General features: G+C 40.8%; 1 protein-coding gene across 1 annotated transcript; it reads right to left on the bottom strand.

Moving 5' to 3' along the window:
* Window positions 1–10,962: 10,962 nt before the first annotated feature.
* LOC138879894 (uncharacterized) lies at window positions 10,963–11,304 on the bottom strand. The gene has a single exon (XM_070159537.1). The coding sequence runs from the start codon at window positions 11,302–11,304 to the stop codon at window positions 10,963–10,965; it is 342 nt and encodes a 113-aa protein (XP_070015638.1).
* Between the last annotated feature and the right edge of the window lie 6,894 nt (window positions 11,305–18,198).

Here is an 18,198-nt window from a genome sequence, read left to right as displayed (position 1 = left end):
CGTCTATAACAAAAGGCATATCACAAAACCCCTTGAAGGTGAAAGGGGCTCACCAAGATTTTGAGAAGAGGATGCTCCGCTACACATGATCGGCACTATCCGCTATGGATCCACCTACATTCATTTAAAAATGTAGCGCCCTCGGCAAAAGGGACGTTAGTACCATGAAATAGTACTAGTATGAATAACGAAACACCATCTAGTTAGAAAGAACTATACAAGAACAGGAATTCACAAATATAACTCAAAACTTCAAACGATCACCACATTATCAATCAAAAGAATCATACAACTTCCACATCATTTTTCCATAGCTTTTTAGTTTGGGGCATTCCATACTATTCATCATATGTTTCCAATACCACCGCTATCTTGAGCGAAGTCTGATCTTGACCCGATCGGCTAGGTCGCCTCATTCGAGACATATACTTGAATCACAATATCATTTTCCTTCTTTTCTGGAATTCATTCACAATACCACCGCTATCTTGAGCGGAGTCCAATCTCGGCCCGATGGGCTAGGACGCCTTACCAAGGCATTGTTCCCTTCTCATTAATCGATTCGTTTCACGTATATCATCTCATAGGCACTTGGGGCCACAACTTATCATATAATTCTTGGCAATAGGCTGCATTTTACATCGTTCCCAATTTTAATATTAGCTTTTCCATTTGGGAAAGTAGGTGCACACAAGAACAATTTAAATTGTAAGCATAGATAAGACTTCACGTAGATGGCACAACAATGCAATTTCGATCTAAATTTAAGGTCTGAGCATTTCACTACATAATTCATATTTTTTGCTCCTTTCAAATTACCAAGATAGCACGTTGATCATGTTGAGACACATCTTTCACACATATAAGGTTACAACGCCAATTTATGTAAAATAACACTCAATGCAACAATTCAACTTTAACCTTACCATATTCACATAAACACCGATGAAGCTCAATTTTTAAAAGATGGGGTTTTATCCATACATACCTCAACCAAGCTTTCCTTAATCCTATAACATTCCGGAATGTTTGCACTTCAATCTATTTAAGCAATATAGCATAATTTAACTCATAATAAAGAAAAGATCATAATCTAAGCTCTTTTGAGCATATTACCGGCCAATTAGTGTTCATTAAGGCCTTATGGTTCTTTTATGCAAGATTACACTAGCCCATTACCCATGCATCCTCTTTTATAATTCCCCATACTCTTCAAGAACACATGCATGCAATGCAAACCCCTTTACCCCCATGAATTACCTCACTAATGACCCTTTGTAACTATGTGTAAAAATGAGAGCTGAGGTGATGAAGCCTTACCTCTTGGGATGAGGGTTTAGGTCCCTCACTTGATTATGTTCAATGACTTACCAAGGATTCATGGAGTAATTTTTATGGAAAGCACTTCCCCTCTCTCAGATCCCTCTCTCTATCTCTAAAAATGTCAGGAAATGGGCTCAAAATGAGTTATTGCACAGGATATAACGACAGGGGGTCAGGTTTAAAATTTAGAAAACTGGAGCCCCGACTCGGATCTGCGATCGCAAAGCTAACATGCGGCCCGCATAATGGACCGCAAAAATGCTCCCCAAAACCTGAACATACTATTTGGGTATGCGGCACAAATGCAGTCCGCATACCCGTTCTGCGGTCGCATAATGCACCGCAGAACTGCCCCTTACAAAATTCCAAGGGAAATATGAGACGATTATGCAGTCTGCATATTGGTTATGTAATCGCATACTTGACCGCATAGTCGACCTCAAATTTGACCAACACACTGACTCATTTTGCGGCGACTATGCGATCCGCATACCTGATATGCGACTGCATTCTCGACCGCAGATTTGCACTTTTCAGGAAAATATTATTTCTTGACTTTTTAGAGCATAGATCAGTCCAAAAAGGTCCGAACCGCAGCTTGCAAGTTCACCGTGAAGAATTTTACGCATCTCTAACACATTATCCTAATTGCTACTACGAGCTTTCGGGTGTAGAGTGGAAACTTTTCACGGGGCCTCACAGATAGGATGCCCTCAGAGGCCTGATGATGTTATGAAACGTGTACCTATGCACGACATGACATTCATATGCATATGCATGACACTATAATTATTTCATGATTTACAGAGTTATCCAGACTTACAAGTTGAGTCAGTTACTCTATATTTCTTCCATGTCTGTTATGTACTTATTTTATGTGCCTTACATACTCGGCACATTATTCGTACTAACATCCCTTTTGCCTGGGGACGCTGTGTTTCATGCCGTAAGTCCCGACAGACAGGTCGAGAGCCATCCAAGTAGGCTATCAACTCAGCGGAAGATGTTAGTGAGCTCCATTTGCTTCAGAGTTGCTTGTTTGGTTAGTATGATTTAGACGTGTATTGTTTGGTATGGCGGGAATCTGTCCCGACCTTTATGCAAATTATGTATTCTTAGAGGCTTGTAGACAGATGTCATGTATATGAATTCCTGTAAGGCCTTGTCGGCCTATGTTCAATATACGAGTGGTTATTTTGATCTTAGAGGCCCATATGTCTTAGGTATAAGTTGGTATTACTTATTGTATCTACCTACTTTACGACAACCTCTCCAGTCCAGTTATCAATGATAGTATGATACGAAAAGATAAGTTATGTTAGTACTCGGTTGAGTACGGTACCGGGTGCCCGTCTCGACCGTCAGTTTGGGTCGTGACAAAAATGGTATCAGAGCAGTTCTGTCCTAGGGTGTCTACAAGCCATGTCTCGTAGAGTCTTGTTTATGGGTATTTCGTGCACCCCACTTATAAGTAGGAGGCCAGAGAGCATTTAGGACTGTCACTCTTTCTTCTTACTCTAGATCGTGTGCTAAATCTCAGTTATAAGAACTGAATTTCCTAAACTCTAGCTTATTCGTAATAAGACGATGCCTACACCTAGAAAGAGGGTTGGTAAGAGACATAGTTGTGGAAGAGTTGAGTCAATAGAACTCGATTTTTGCATCATGCTTATGATGAATAAATGTGAGGTTTTTAGCAGATCATGAGATGTGTAAGCTTCTTGATGAGGATCCATAAGGCAAGAATGTCTATCTATTCTTATGGTAAAAAGCAATAAGAGAATCGAAAGGTAGATACAAGTTTCAATAAGTAAAAGAAGCAAGGTGAAGAAGGGAACGAGGTACTCAGTTAGTGAAGATTATTATCTACAATTCGGGCAAAGAGATATAAGCATTTTGAGTTACTTTCAATTATAACAAGGATATGTGCAATTAGCCACAACAATCTCTATTATGCCCTGTAGGAGCTAATATATATGGTTTAATAGAAGCACAGTATATCGGAATCTGGCTGGGGTTAGAGTAACCCAAGATGGTAGATGGATAACTTGTATTAGTCGACGTTTCTGAAGGATATTGCAAAAGTACTAATAAATCTCCTTGTGAGACATCCAGATGGTGCACTTTACAATAGTACGACTAGATATAAGTACTACAAAGATAGGCACTGGAAGCCTTGGAGGGATAAATATTACCTAAGTATGGCTCCCATCCCTAGTAGAGCGAGAACGTTAAGCAATCCAAAGAGCCAGCGGATGGACCAAGGGGAGCTAAAAGCAAAGGAATGTCTTGTTCAATTTTTCAGAATAAAGTGATAGACATACATGTTAGCGGGAAATAAGAAAAGAGTTAATGAAGCATTATGATTAAGATATGATACAGGGATGACAACGGTAGATCAAAAAGATGACAGTATTACAAAGTCTATACTTAATTGAAGGAAAAGATGCGAGGTGACAGACCTTGAGATAACAAAAGGGTATATGCCATAAAGTCCTATCCTCAGTTCAAGAAATAAGTTCGTGACTCCAACGCAACTACCAGAAGGAAAAGTTAGACCCCAGAATAAAAGAAATCAGTATGGGCTGGTGAACAAGTTAAACTAAACGTGAGTTAGGGATTGAGTGATTGAATAATACTCGGCATCATGGGAGTTTCAGATTTCGTTCCGGCAATAATAGAATGGACAACAGAAGAAGATCCATGAGAAATTGAGTGAATGGTCATTCAGGAAGACGCTTCCCTAAAGAAAGCAATGTAAGCAAGGTTCAGCTTAAGGGACTGTATGTGCCAGTTATACCAAGTGTCACCCTCATGAGTAAGGAATTTCCTTATCCGTGGTATAGAAAGATTTTCGCAAGGCGAGTAAGGGTCATCGATAGTGTGAGGAGATGCCAATGATGAAGAGGTAAAACATCTATAGGTAGATCTTCATAGTGCTAAATATTAATGCTTCCCTAAAAGGGGGAATATGGAGTGATATGGCATTAAGTCAGAATCTATTGGATCTAGTAACTATAGAATGGTAAAGGAAGAATGCGATAAAAATGAGAAAGGGATGAGATTGCACTTATTCAAATGTCACAGATATGCTATGATTCTAGAACATTATGGAAGCATGATGCCAAGAAAATGAAGTAAGGGTTCCTGCCCGGGATGTTTTTGATAAATAAGGAACTAGTGCGAGAGGTAAATTAAGATAAAAGAAATAACCTAAGAAAGATTACGCGGAATATGGATATGATAATGGGCTAATGAGTAGTTAGTAGTTGATTCAGGAAGAGCCTAGTCATGACTAGACAAGAGGCAACAAACAAATCATCAAATCATGCAAGATAAATATAGGAAACCTAACATGGAGAATTCCGCCTCGCAATAATGTCATTATAATAATGAAGATATATTCAAATAAGAGTCAGGGTAGTTAATGGTACCATATGAGTATTACGGAAATAAAAGAGAGTGCCACTGGGAAGACAGTCAAAATATCACTTCAAAAGCAACCCTACAAGCACAAGGGCGTGGAGGTAAGTAACTATGGATAAGAATAGGCAAGGAAGGACATCAGAAGGTCCGTAGAGTATTCAATGTAATAATCTCATAGATTTACAAGAGTCATAGGTTCTCCCTAAGTACCATAATGAAAGACTAGTTAAGAAGATAAGGAAGAAGGCTTCAACCAAAGCACAATGACCTAAAGAGGAAAGGGTGGTGTAATAACAGTCTAACTACAAAATTGTATGCATTCCAAAAGAAAGTTACACCTATCATGGCTAATGAACGAGAAGTAGAATTAAAAGTAATGTTCGATATCATATGAGTTGCATGAAAACTCTATCATGCATAGGAAGTAAGATAAGCTAAGTATGCCCGCAACAAGGCGGCAGAAAGACCAGGAAAAGTAATAGCTTACGTTAAAGAAATATAAGAAGGAACGAAAGGAATTATTCAATCAATGATCCCGAGTTGGTGACATTATGAACGCACTTATGGGTTTAGAGTTTTATACCTGCAGCATATACAACCGTAGAAGATTCTAGTATACGTTAAAAGAAAGAATTGAGCCCAGGTCATAGAAGAACGATTGAATTGTTAAAGGATTTTATCATGAGTATCCCTCAGCGACTATGAAAGGCTAAAGTAATAACAAATACCAAGAGCCTCAGGATGGATGATAGCTTAAGACTACATAAAGGCTGATAAGAAAGAAGAGGAAACTAAAGAGTTACATCAACTAAGTAAAACAGGAGTGGACCAAGAGAATTATAGACCTCAGGATCACTCGTAAACAGCAGAGGTATAAGAGAGATAGTATAGTAGCCATATTCTACTACGGCTCTACAAGGAAGCTAATTAGAATAAGTACTAGCCTTATATGAAGTTAGTATGAAGATCTCACATGATTGTGCATACACCAAAGATGCAAGTATTATATGAATTATACCTATTTGGGAAAGGAGGTCATGAAGGAGATAGAAGATGTGATGCAAGACTTTAATGTAAGTAATGTAAAGGTGAATAACGTACGAGATACTCAAATGTAGAAGGACTGCAAAAAATGCTCCCCATAACGGACCGCAAAAATGCTCTCCAAAACCTAAACTCACTGTCTGGGTATGCGGCAGAAATGCAGTCCGCATACCCGTTCTGCGGTCGCATAATGCACCGCAGAACTGCCCCTTACAAAATCCTAAGGGAAATATGCGACGACTATACGATCCGCATATTGGTTATGCAATCGCATACTTGACCGCATAGTCGACCTCAAATTTGACCAACACACTAACTCATTTTGCGGCGACTATACGGTTTGCATACCTGATATGTGACAGCATTCTCGACCGCAGAATTGCACTTTTCTGGAAAATATTATTTCTTGACTTTTTAGAGCATAGATCAGTCCAAAAAGGTCTGTCCCACAACTTGCAAGCTCGCCGCATAGAATTTTACGCATCTCTAACACATGATCGTAATTGCTACTACGAGCTTTCGGGTGTAGAGTGGAAATTTTTCACGGGGCCTCACAGATGGGATGCCCTCAGAGGCCTGGTGATGTTATGGAACATGTACCTATGCACGACATGACATTCATACACATATGCATGACACTATAATTATTTCATGATTTACAGAGTTATCCAGACTTACAAGTTGAGTCAGTTACTCTATATTTTTTCTATGTCTGTTATGTACTTATTTATGTGCCTTACATACTCGGTACATTATTTGTACTGATGTCCCTTTTGCCTGGGGACACTGCGTTTCATGCTGCAGGTCCCGATAGACAGGTCGAGAGCCCTCCAAGTAGGCTATCAGCTCAGCGGAAGATGTTAGTGTGCTCCATTTGCTTCGGAGTTTCTTATTTGGTTAGTATGATTTAGACGTGTATTATTTGGTATGGCGGGACTCTGTCCTGACCTTTATGCAAATTAATTATTCTTAGAGGCTTATAGACAGATGTCATGTATACGAATTCCTATAAGACCTTGTCGGCCTATGTTAGGTATACAAGTGGTTATTTTGATCTTAGAGGCCCATATGTATTATGTATAAGTTTGTATTACATGTTGTATCTACCTACTTTACGGCAGCCTCTCCAGTCCAGTTATTTATGATAGTATGATACGAAAAGATACGTTTTGTTAGTACTCGGTTGAGTACGGTACCGGGTGCCCGTCGCGACCCATCAGTTGGGTCGTGACAAAAATGGTATCAGAGCAGTTCTGTCCTAGGGAGTCTACAAGCCATGTTTAGTAGAGTCTTGTTTATGGGTGTGTCGTGCACCACACTTATAAGCAGGAGGCTACAGGGCATTTAAGACTGTCACTCTTTCTTCTTACTCTAGATCATGTGCTAAATCTCAGTTATAAGAACTGAATTTCCTAAACTCTATCTTATTCGTAATAAGACGATGCCTACACCTAGAAAGAGGATTGGTAAGAGACATAGTTGTGGAAGAGTTGAGTCAATAGAACTCGATTTTTGCATCATGCTTATAATGAATAAATGTGAGGTTTTTAGCAAATCATGAGATGTGTAAGCTTCTTGATGAGGATCCGTAAGGCAAGAATGTCTATCCATTCTTATGGTAAAAAAGCAATAAGAGAATCGGAAGGTAGATACAAGTTTCAACAAGTAAAAGAAGCAAGGTGAAGAAGGGAACGAGGTACTCAGTTAGTGAAGATTATTATCTACAATTCGGGCAAAGATATATAAGCATTTTGAGTTACTTTCAATTGTAACAAGGATATGTGCAATTAGCCACACCAATCTCTGTTATGCCCTATAGAAGCTAATATATATAGTTTAAGAGAAGCACAGTATATCAAAATCCGGCTGGGGTTAGAGTAACCAAAGATGGTAGATGGATTACTTGTATTAGTTGATGTTTCTGAAGGATATTGCAAAAGTACTAATAAATCTCCTTGTGAGACATCCAGATGGTGCACTTTAAAATAGTAAGGCTAGATATAAGTACTACAAAGATAGGCACTGGAAGCCTTGGAGGGATAAATATTACCTTAGTGTGGCTCCCGTCCCTAGTAGAGCGAGAACATTAAGCAATCCAAAGAGCCAGCGGATGGAGCAAGGGAGCTAAAAGCAAAGGAATGTATTGTTCAATATTTCAGAATAATGTGATTGACATAAATGTTAGCGAGAAATAAGAAAAGAGTTAATGAAGCATTATGAGTAAGATATGATACAAGGATGACAATAGTATATCAAAAAGATGACAGTATTACCGAGTCTATCCTCAATTGAAGTAAAAGATGCGAGGTGACAGGCCTTGAGATAACAATAGGGTATAGGCCATAAAGTCCTATCCTCACTTCAAGAAATAGGTTTGTGACTCCAATGCAACTACCAGAAGGAAAAGTTAGACCCTCGAATAATAGAAATCAGTATGGGCTGGTGAACAAGTTAAACTAAACGTGAGTTAGGGATTGAGTGATTGAATAATACTCGGCATCATGGGAGTTTCAGATTTCGTTCCGGCGATAATAGAATGGACAATAGAAGAAGATCCATGAGAAATTGAGTGAATGGTCATTCAGGAAGACGCTACCCTAAAAAAAGCAATGTAAGCAAGGTTCAGCTTAAGGGACTGTATGTGCCAGTTATACTAAGTGTCACCCTCGTGAGTAAGGAATTTCCTTATCCATGGTACAGAAAGATTTTCGCAAGGCGAGTAAGGGTCATCGATAGTGTGAGGAGATGCCAATGATGAAGAGGTAAAACATCTATAGGTAGATCTTCATAGTGCTAAATATTAATGCTTCCCTAAAAGGGGGAATATGGAGTGATATGACATTAAGTCAGAATCTATTGGATCTAGTAACTATAGAATGGTAAAGGAAGAATGCGATAAAAATGAGAAAGGGATGAGATTGCACTTATTCAAATGTCACAGATATGCTATGATTCCAGAACATTATGGAAGCATGATGCCAAAAAAAAGAAGTAAGGGTTCCTGCCCGGGATATTTTTGATAAATAAGGAAGTAGTGCGAGGGGTAAATTAAGACAAAAGAAATAACCTAAGAAAGATTACGCGGAATATGGATTTGAGAATGGGCCAACGAGTAGTTAGTAGTTGATTCAGGAAGAGCCTAGTCATGAATAGACAAGAGGCTACAGACAAATCATCAAATCATGCAAGATAAATATATGAAACCCAACATGGAGAATTCAGCCTCGCAGTAATATCATTATATTACTGAAGATATATTCCAATTAGAGTCGGGGAAGTTAAAGGTATCGTATGAGTAGTACGGAAATAAAAGAGAGTGCCACTAGGAAGACAGTCAAAATATCACTTCAAAAGCAACACTACAAGCACAAGGGCGTGGAGGTAAGTAACTATGGATAATTATAGGCAAGGAAGAACATCAGAAGGTCCGTCGAGTATGCAATGTAATAATCTCAAAGCTTTATAAGAGTCAAAGGTTCTCCCTAAGTACCATAATGAAAGACTAGTTAAGGAGATAAAGAAGAAGGCTTCAACCAAAGCACAATGAGCTAAAGAGGAAAGGGTGGTGTAATAATAGTTTAACTACAAAATTGTATGCATTCCAAAAGAAAGTTATACCTAGCATGGCTAATGAACAAGAAGTAGAATTAAAAGTAATGTTCGAGATCATATGAGTTGCATGAAAACTCTGGCATACATAGGAAGTAAGATAAGCTAAGTATGCCCGCAATAGGGGGGCAGAAAGACCAGGAAAAGTAATAGCTTACGTTAAAGAAATATAAGAAGGAACGAAAGGAATTATTCAATAAATGATCCCGAGTTGGTGACATTATGAACGAACTTAAGAGTTTGGAGTTTTACTCCTGCAACATATACAACCATAGAAGATTCTGGTATATGTTAAAAGAAAGAATTGAGCCCAGGTCATAGACGAATGATTGAATTGTTAAAGGATTTTATCATGAGTATCCCTTAGCGCCTATGAAAGGCAAAAGTAATGACTAATAATAGGAGCCTCAGGTTGGATGATAGCTTAAGCCCACATAAATGCTGATAAGAAAGAAGAGGAAACTAAAGAGTTACATCAAATAAGTAAAACAGGAGTGGACCAAGAGAATTATAGACCTCAGGATCACTCGTAAATAGCAGAGGTATAAGAGAGATAGTACAGTTGCCATATTCTACTACGACTCTACAAGGAAGCTAATTAGAAGAAGTACCAGCCTTATAAGAAGTTAGTATGAAGCTCTCACCCGATTGTGCATACACCAGAGATGCAAGTATATATGAATTATATCTATGTGGGAAAGGAGGCCATGAAGGAGATAGAAGATGTGATGCAAGACTTTAAAGTAAGTAAGGTAAAGATGAACAACGTACAAGATTCTCAAATGTAGAAGGACCGCAAAAAATGCTCCCCATAATGGTCCGCAAAAATGCTCCCCAAAACCTGAACACACTGTCTGGGTATGCGGCAGAAATGCGGTCCGCATACCCATTCTGCGGTCGCATAATGCACCGCAGAACAGCCCCTTACAAAATCCCAAGGGAAATATGCGACGACTATGTGGTTCGCATATTGGTTATGTGATCGCATACTTGACCTCACAGTCGACCTCAAATTTGACCAACACACTGATTCATTTTGCGGCGACTATGCGGTCCGCATACCTGATATGCGACAGCATTCTCGACCACAGAATCGCACTTTTCTGGAAAACATTATTTCTCGACCGCAGAATTTTACGCATCTCTAACACATGATCCTAATTGCTATTACGAGCTTTCCGGTGTAGAGTGGAAATTTTTCATGGGGTCTCACATCCTCCCCCGCTTAAGATCATTCGTCCTCAAATGAGGATCAAGGTTCGCTCATTAGCAATCTCTATGCAACCTTCTGCTTACATACTATTAGTCTCCAAATTTGGCCAACTCCCTGAATTTTCGAAAAATTTGATAGAGTTTCCTTTGTACCTAGGCCTTATCCTGTCAGAGAGTCCCAGAAACATATCCTAACAACATAAACATATTCCATAGAAATAATATAACTTGTACAACATCAACCATGGCCGTATAGGCAACATATTACCAAAAAGGGGACAACTTTACATAGATCAAATCAGAAGATGATAGTTCATAGGGGCTAAATACACAAAAGCTATCACATGACTATTCAAACAAATGTGGGTACTTCTTTTTCATTTCAATCTCGGCTTCCCAAGTGGCTTCCTCAACTTGCTGGTTCCAACATAACACTTTCACGGATGTAATTTCCTTATTTCTCAATTTCCTAACTTGCCTAACAAGAATGGCAACTGGAACTTCTTCATACGACAACTCTTCATTAACCTCAATGGTTTTAACTGGCACAATAGTGGACGGATCTCCCACTACCTTTCTCAACATGGACACATGAAAGACTGGGTGTACTAGTGAAATCTCGGGTGGAAGTTCGAGCTTGTATGCCACCAGACCAATCCTCTGAATGATTCGGCATGGTCCGACATACATCGGACTCAATTTTCCCTTATTTCCAAACTGCATGATACCCTTCATAGGGGAAACTTTCAAAAATACCCAATCATCTTCTTTGAACTCTAAATCTCTATGATGGACATCCGAGTAAGACTTTTGGCGACTTTGAGCAGTTTTCAACCTCTCCTTGATAATATTGAGTTTCTCCAAGGCCTAATGCACGAGGTCCGGCCATATCAATTCCGCTTCTCCAACCTCGAACCACCCAATGGGAGACCTACATCTCCTACCATACAATGCTTCAAATGGTGCCATCTAGATACTAGCATGGAAGTTGTTGTTGTAAGCAAACTCTATGAGAGGAAAATGATCATACCAGCTACCTTTGAAATCGAGAGTACAAGCACGCAACATATCCTTAAGAATCTGAATAGTCCGCTCTGCTTGCCCATCGGTTTGGGGGTGAAAAGCTGTGCTAAGATTTATCTGCGTGCCCAAATTTTGCTGAAATTTCTTCCAAAATTTGGCTGTGAACTGAGCCCCTCGATCGGAAATGATTGAGACTGGAGTACCACGCAACTTGACTATTTCCTTGATATATAACTGGGTATACTGTTCCGCTGTGTTGGTAGCTTTAACTGGCAAGAAGTGCGCTGATTTCGTGAGTCGATCCACGATTATCCAAATTGTGTCAAACTTACACGGAGTGCATGGCAACCCTACCACGAAATCCATGTTAATCATCTCCCATTTCCATATTTTAATTTCTATGCTTTGAGCCAATCCACCGGGCCTTTGATGTTCGGCCTTCACTTGCTAACAATTGGGACATTTTGCCACAAAGTCTGCCACATCCTTCTTCATGTTGTTCCACCAATAAATTTTCTTGAGATCATGATACATTTTCATAGAACCTGGGTACACGCAATACTTGGAAGTGTGAGCTTCTACCGTGATCCTTTCCCGAAGATCGTCAATATCAGGAACACATAGGCAGTCTTGGTACCGTAGGGTACCATCATCCTTGCCAAGGGAAAAAGCTGTGATCTTGTGTTTGTGAATCCCCTCTCTCAGTTGTGATGTCAATGGATCATTGTATTGCTTTTCTTTCACCTCCACCACCAGCGATGATTCAGCACTATTTTGCACAATTACCCCTCCTTCATTAGGGTCTGCAAGGCAAACTCCCAAACAAGCCAACTGGTAAACCTCCCTGGCTAACGGCCTCTGATATGCCTCCAAATGAGCCAAACATCCCATAGATTTTTGACTAAGAGCATCTGCCACAACATTAGCCTTTCCTGGGTGGTAGAGAATATCAATGGCATAGTCCTTGAGTAACTCTAGCCATCTTCTTTACCTCAGATTCAACTCCTTTTTCTTGAAAATATAGTGAAGGCCCTTGTGGTCCGTGAATATATCCACATGGACCCCATATAGATAATGTCGCCAAATCTTTAGCGCAAACACCATTGTCGCAAGCTCTAAGTCATGAGTTGGATAGTTCTTTTCATGATTCTTGAGTTGCCTAGAAGCGTAGGCTATTAACTTGTCATGCTGCATTAACACGCACCCGAGCCCGATCCTGGAAGCATCGCAATACACTACAAATCCCTTTGTACCCTCTGGCAGGGCTATCATCGGTGCTATTGTCAACCTTGATTTCAATTCTTGGAAACTCTTTTCACAAGCATCAGACCATTGGAAATTAACTGCTTTCTGCGTCAATTTAGTCAATGGAGAGGCAAGAGTAGAAAACCCCTCCACAAACCTCCTGTAGTACCCAGCCAAACCCAAGAAACTACGAATCTCCGTTGGAGTGGTAGGTCTAGGACAATTCTTCACTACTGCAATCATTTGGGGATCAACCATAATTCCTTCCCTGGAAACAACATGACCCAAGAACATCGACAGATTCAAGCCAAAATTCACATATTGAAAATTTCGCATACAATTGATGTTGCTGAAGAGTCTGCAAAACTGCCCTGAGATGGCCAGCGTGGTCCTCCAGACTTCGGGAATACACGAGAATATCGTCAATGAATACTATCACAAAGGAGTCTAGAAAAGGCTTGGAGACTCGATTCATAAGATCTATGAAAGCTGTCATGGCATTTGTTAGTCCAAAAGACATTACCATAAATTCAAAGTGCCCATACTGGGTTCTGAAAGACGTCTTTGGAATATCCTGCTCCCTTATCTATAATTGATGATACCCGGACCGCAAGTTAATCTTTGAGAAACACTTAGCACCTTGCAATTGATCAAACAAGTAATCTATTCTTGGCAAAGGGTATTTGTTTTTTATTGTGGCTTTGTTGAGTTAATGGTAGTCAATACACATCCGCAACGACCCATATTTCTTTCTTACAAACAAGACCGGTGCGCCCCATGCAGACACACTCGGCCGGATGAAACCCTTTTCTAGCAAATCCTTCAATTGTTCCTTTTGCTTTTTTAGTTCTTCCGGTGCCATTCTGTAAGGTGGAATTGATATAGGCTGCGTGTCTGCCATCACATCGATCCCAAAATTAATCTCCCTGTGCGGAGGAATCCCATGGAGCTCATCTGGAAAGACATCTGGAAATTCATTCACAACTGGTACAGACTCAAGGCTAAGCGCCTCGTCATCGGTGTCCGTAACTCAAACTAAATGATAGATACACCCCTTCTTGATCATCTTCATAGCCTTAAGGTAGGAAATAAACCAACCTCTAAGCACTACATTATCTCCCTCCCATATAATAGCGGGCTCATTAGGAAATTCAAGCCTCATAGTTCTAGTCCGACAATCAAGCTTGACAAAACATGAATAAAGCCAATCCATTCCCATTACTACATCAAAATCTACCATTCCTAATTCAATAAGATCGGCCCTAGTATCCCTACCGCACACCGTGACAACACAACTTCTATAAATTCGAGTAGCCAAAATTGACTCACTAACCAGAGTAGACACCGACAATGGTTCATGAAGCTATTCTGGTTCCTTCCCGAATTCCATAGCAACAAAAGGGGTAACATAGGACAAGGTGGAATCGGGGTCAATAAGTGCATACACATCATGAGATTGAACAGTCAGAATACCTGTAACAACATCTGGGGAAGCCTCTGTAGTATGGCGTCCACTCATAGCATAGAACCGGCTGGGTCCTCCTGAACTCTGCGCACCACCCCTAGCTGCACCACACCCTGCGGGTGCTGGGGTACCTCGTGCTGGAGAGGGGGTTGAAGATATAGTAACTGCTGGGCTGGTTGGCTGTGCGATGCCCTTACCTGCTTCTTGGCAGGACGTACGACAATGCATCTGAATATGACCCCTCATCCCACATCCATAACATACGGGCAACTCCATGTAGCAAATCCCTGAGTGCATCTTCCCGCACCTGGGGCACGGGGACCTCTACTGCTGTTGGAACCTCTCTCCTGACCGACCCCGCTGATGGGATCCCTTGTTGCCTTGACCGGGCCTGAAATGACTCCACTGCTGCTGGCTGGGCCCTGATGGCGGTGCACTGGATGAAGACTGTGCAATAGACTGGCAAGGCCCTGATGATCCTCCCCTGAAAGATGATCTTCCCCCACTTAGTGACTCTCCCATGTTGCCCAAAGACCGGGCCTTGCTGTTACCCTCTCTCTTAATTCTGTTCTTCAATTTACGGTTCTCTATAGCCTGGGCAAATGCTACCATCTTCGCGTAATGCATGTCAGAATTCAATACAGCCATAGAAGCCTCTTTAATGGTCAAAGAATTAAGGCCTCTAACAAATCAGCGCACCCTGGCCTCCTTTGTGGGCAACATATGAATGGCATACTTGGTCAAGCGAGCAAACTTCATGTGGTAATCCCACACACTTCTGTTACCTAGCCTCAAATTTTCAAACTCTGCTGCACGGGCTGCCCTTTTCTCAGCGGGCAAGAAATGATCAATGAAGGCATCATCAAACTCGCTCCACCTCGCCGGAGGGCGCCCCTCCTCTCGGTAATCCTCCCACAACTCAAACCATGAATAGGCCACCGCTTTCAGACGGTAGGCAACCAACTCTACCCCCTCTATCTCAGTCGCACGCATAACCCTGAGGGTCCTGTGCATCTCATCAATAAAATTCCGAGGGTCTTCTTCTGGATTGGCACCCATAAACATTGGAGGGTCTAACTGAAGAAACCTGTTCACCCTGGAACTAGTAGAATCCCCTTGCTATCTGGATGAGCTGGGCGCAACATTTGACCTCTTAGCCTAAGAAGCCACTAGCTGGTTCAACATCTGAATGGCTCCCCTAAGATCCCCATCAGAAATACAAGAATCGGAAGCTGGGGATGGAGGCGGGGTATGAGTATTAACGGGAGGGATAGTGGTACCCTCTGTAGGTGTAGGAACTGGCGTAGTCTGCTCTGGAATAGAAGAATCAAGCAGAGTGATAGCAGGGCGACTACCCTCACCTGCAGTATCAAGCAGTGAATCATCAACCACTCCTGAAGTGGCATTAGTATTGGCTTCCTGGCCAATTCTCGCTTTCTTCTTAGGTGCCATTTACTGAAAGATAAAACAACGCACTTAATTAGAGAGGGAAACAGTTTCACCGCACGATCCAGAATATCAAAGAAGGGTGTTATTCCTAAATGCCCCAAGTAGCCTCCAACTTATAGATGTGGTCGACTACACACCGATAAGAAGGACTCTACCAGACACGGCTCTGAGACATCCTAGGACACTTTAAAACCTTAGGCTATGATACCAAGTTTGTCACGCCCCAACCTCGGGAGGCGCGACCGACACTTAATCAAGAAAACCCAACTGAGCAAGCCTTATCAAACACTTCCCACCCAACTCGATACGAATAGTGAAACCATGCTTTCATTCATTTATTTAGACTAGGAAAGATAGTGCATCCTATAAGGTTAGTTCATTTTAAATCACAACATTAATCCGTAGTTAAGTTTCCAAGATTACATACAAGTACACTTTTAGAAAAGTGAGTATTAGAATTACATCATGGTTCATGGACCCATCCAACGCCCGTACATAACCCACACATATGTCTATGGAGCCTCTAAGGATACCCAAGATAGTGATAACAATGCCAACGATAAGGCTCCGGCTAGACCTCAAAATAGACGTCTATAACAAAAGGCATATCACAAAACCCCTTGAAGGAGGAAGGGGCTCACCAAGATTTTGAGAAGAGGGTGCTCCACTACACACGATCGACACTATCCGCTATGGAGCCACTTACATTCATTTAAAAATGTTGAGCCTCTGGCAAAAAGGGATGTTAGTACCATGGAATAGTACTAGTATGCATAACTAAACACCATCTAGTTAGAAAGAACTGTACAAGAACATGAATTCAGAAATATTACTCAAAACTTCAAACGATCACCACATTATCAATCAAAATAATCGTACAACTTCCACATCGTTTTTCCATAGCTTTTTAGTTTGGGGCATTCCATACTATTCATCATATGTTTCCAATACCACCGCTATATTGAGCGGAGTTCGATCTCGACCCGATCGGCTAGGTCACATCATTTAAGACATATACTTCAATCACAATCTTATTTTCCTTATTTTCCGAAATTCATTCACAATACCACCACTATCTTGAGCGGAGTCCGATCTTGGCCCGATCGTCTAGGCCACCTTACTAAGGTATTGTTCCCTTCTCATTAATCGGTTCGTTTCACATATACCATCTCATAGGAACTTGGGGCCACAACTTATCATATCATTCGTGGCACTAGGCTGCATTTTACATCATTCCCAATTTCAATATTAGCTTTGCCATTTGGGACAGTAGGTGCACACAAGAACAATTTAAATTGTAAGCATAGATAAGACTTCACGTAGATGGCACAACAATGCAACTTCGATCTAAATTTAAGGTCTGAGCATTTCACTACATAATTCATATCTTTTGCCCCTTTCAAGTTCCAAGATAGCACGTTGATCATATTGTGACACATCTTTCACACATATAAGGTTACAACATCAATTTATGTAAAATAACAATCAATGCAACAATTCAACTTTTACCTTACCATATTCACACAAATACCGATGAAGCTCAATTTCTAAAAGATGGGGTTTTAGCCATACATACCTCAACCGAGCTTTTCTTAATCCTATAACGTTCCGGAATGTTTGCACTTCAATCTATTTAAGCAATATAACACAATTTAACTCATAATGAAGAAAAGGACATAATCTAAGCTCTCTTGAGCATTTTACCGAGCAATTAGTGTTCATTAAGGCCATATGATTCTTTTATGCAATAATACACTAGCCCATTACCCATGCCTCCTCTTTTATAATTCATCATACTCTTCAAGAACACATGCATGCAATGCAAACCCCCTTACCCCCATGAATTACCTCACTAATGACACTTTGTAGCTATGTGTAAAAATGTGAGTTGGGTGATAAAGCCTTACCTCTTGGGATGAGGGTTTAGGTCCCTCACTTAATTATCTTCAATGATTTACCAAGGATTCATGGAGTAATTTTGATGGGAAGCATTTCCCCTCTCTTAGACTCTATCTCAAAAAATGTCAGGAAATGGGCTCAAAATGAGCTATTGCAAAGGATATAACGACAGGGGGTCAGGTTTAAAATTTAGAAAACTAGAGCCCCGACTCAGATCTGCTCATTTGTGATCGCAAAGCTGACATGTAGCCCGCATAATGGGCATCAAAAATGCTCCCTAAAACCTGAATACATTGTCTGGGTATGCGGTAGAAAAGCGGTCAACATACCCATTTTGCGGTCGCATAATGCGCTGTAGAACTGCCCCTTACAAAATCCCAAGGGAAATATGCGACGACTATGCGGTCCGAAAGTTCAGCATAAGGGACTGTATGTGCCAGTTATACTAAATGTCACCCTCGTGAGTAAGGAATTTCCTTATCCGTGGTACAGAAAGATTTTTG

Source organism: Nicotiana sylvestris, chromosome 10 (assembly GCF_000393655.2).
Source record: "Nicotiana sylvestris chromosome 10, ASM39365v2, whole genome shotgun sequence".
Lineage (NCBI taxonomy): Eukaryota > Viridiplantae > Streptophyta > Magnoliopsida > Solanales > Solanaceae > Nicotiana > Nicotiana sylvestris.
Note: the sequence above shows the minus strand (reverse complement) of the source record. Positions and strands in the feature narration are given on the sequence as shown.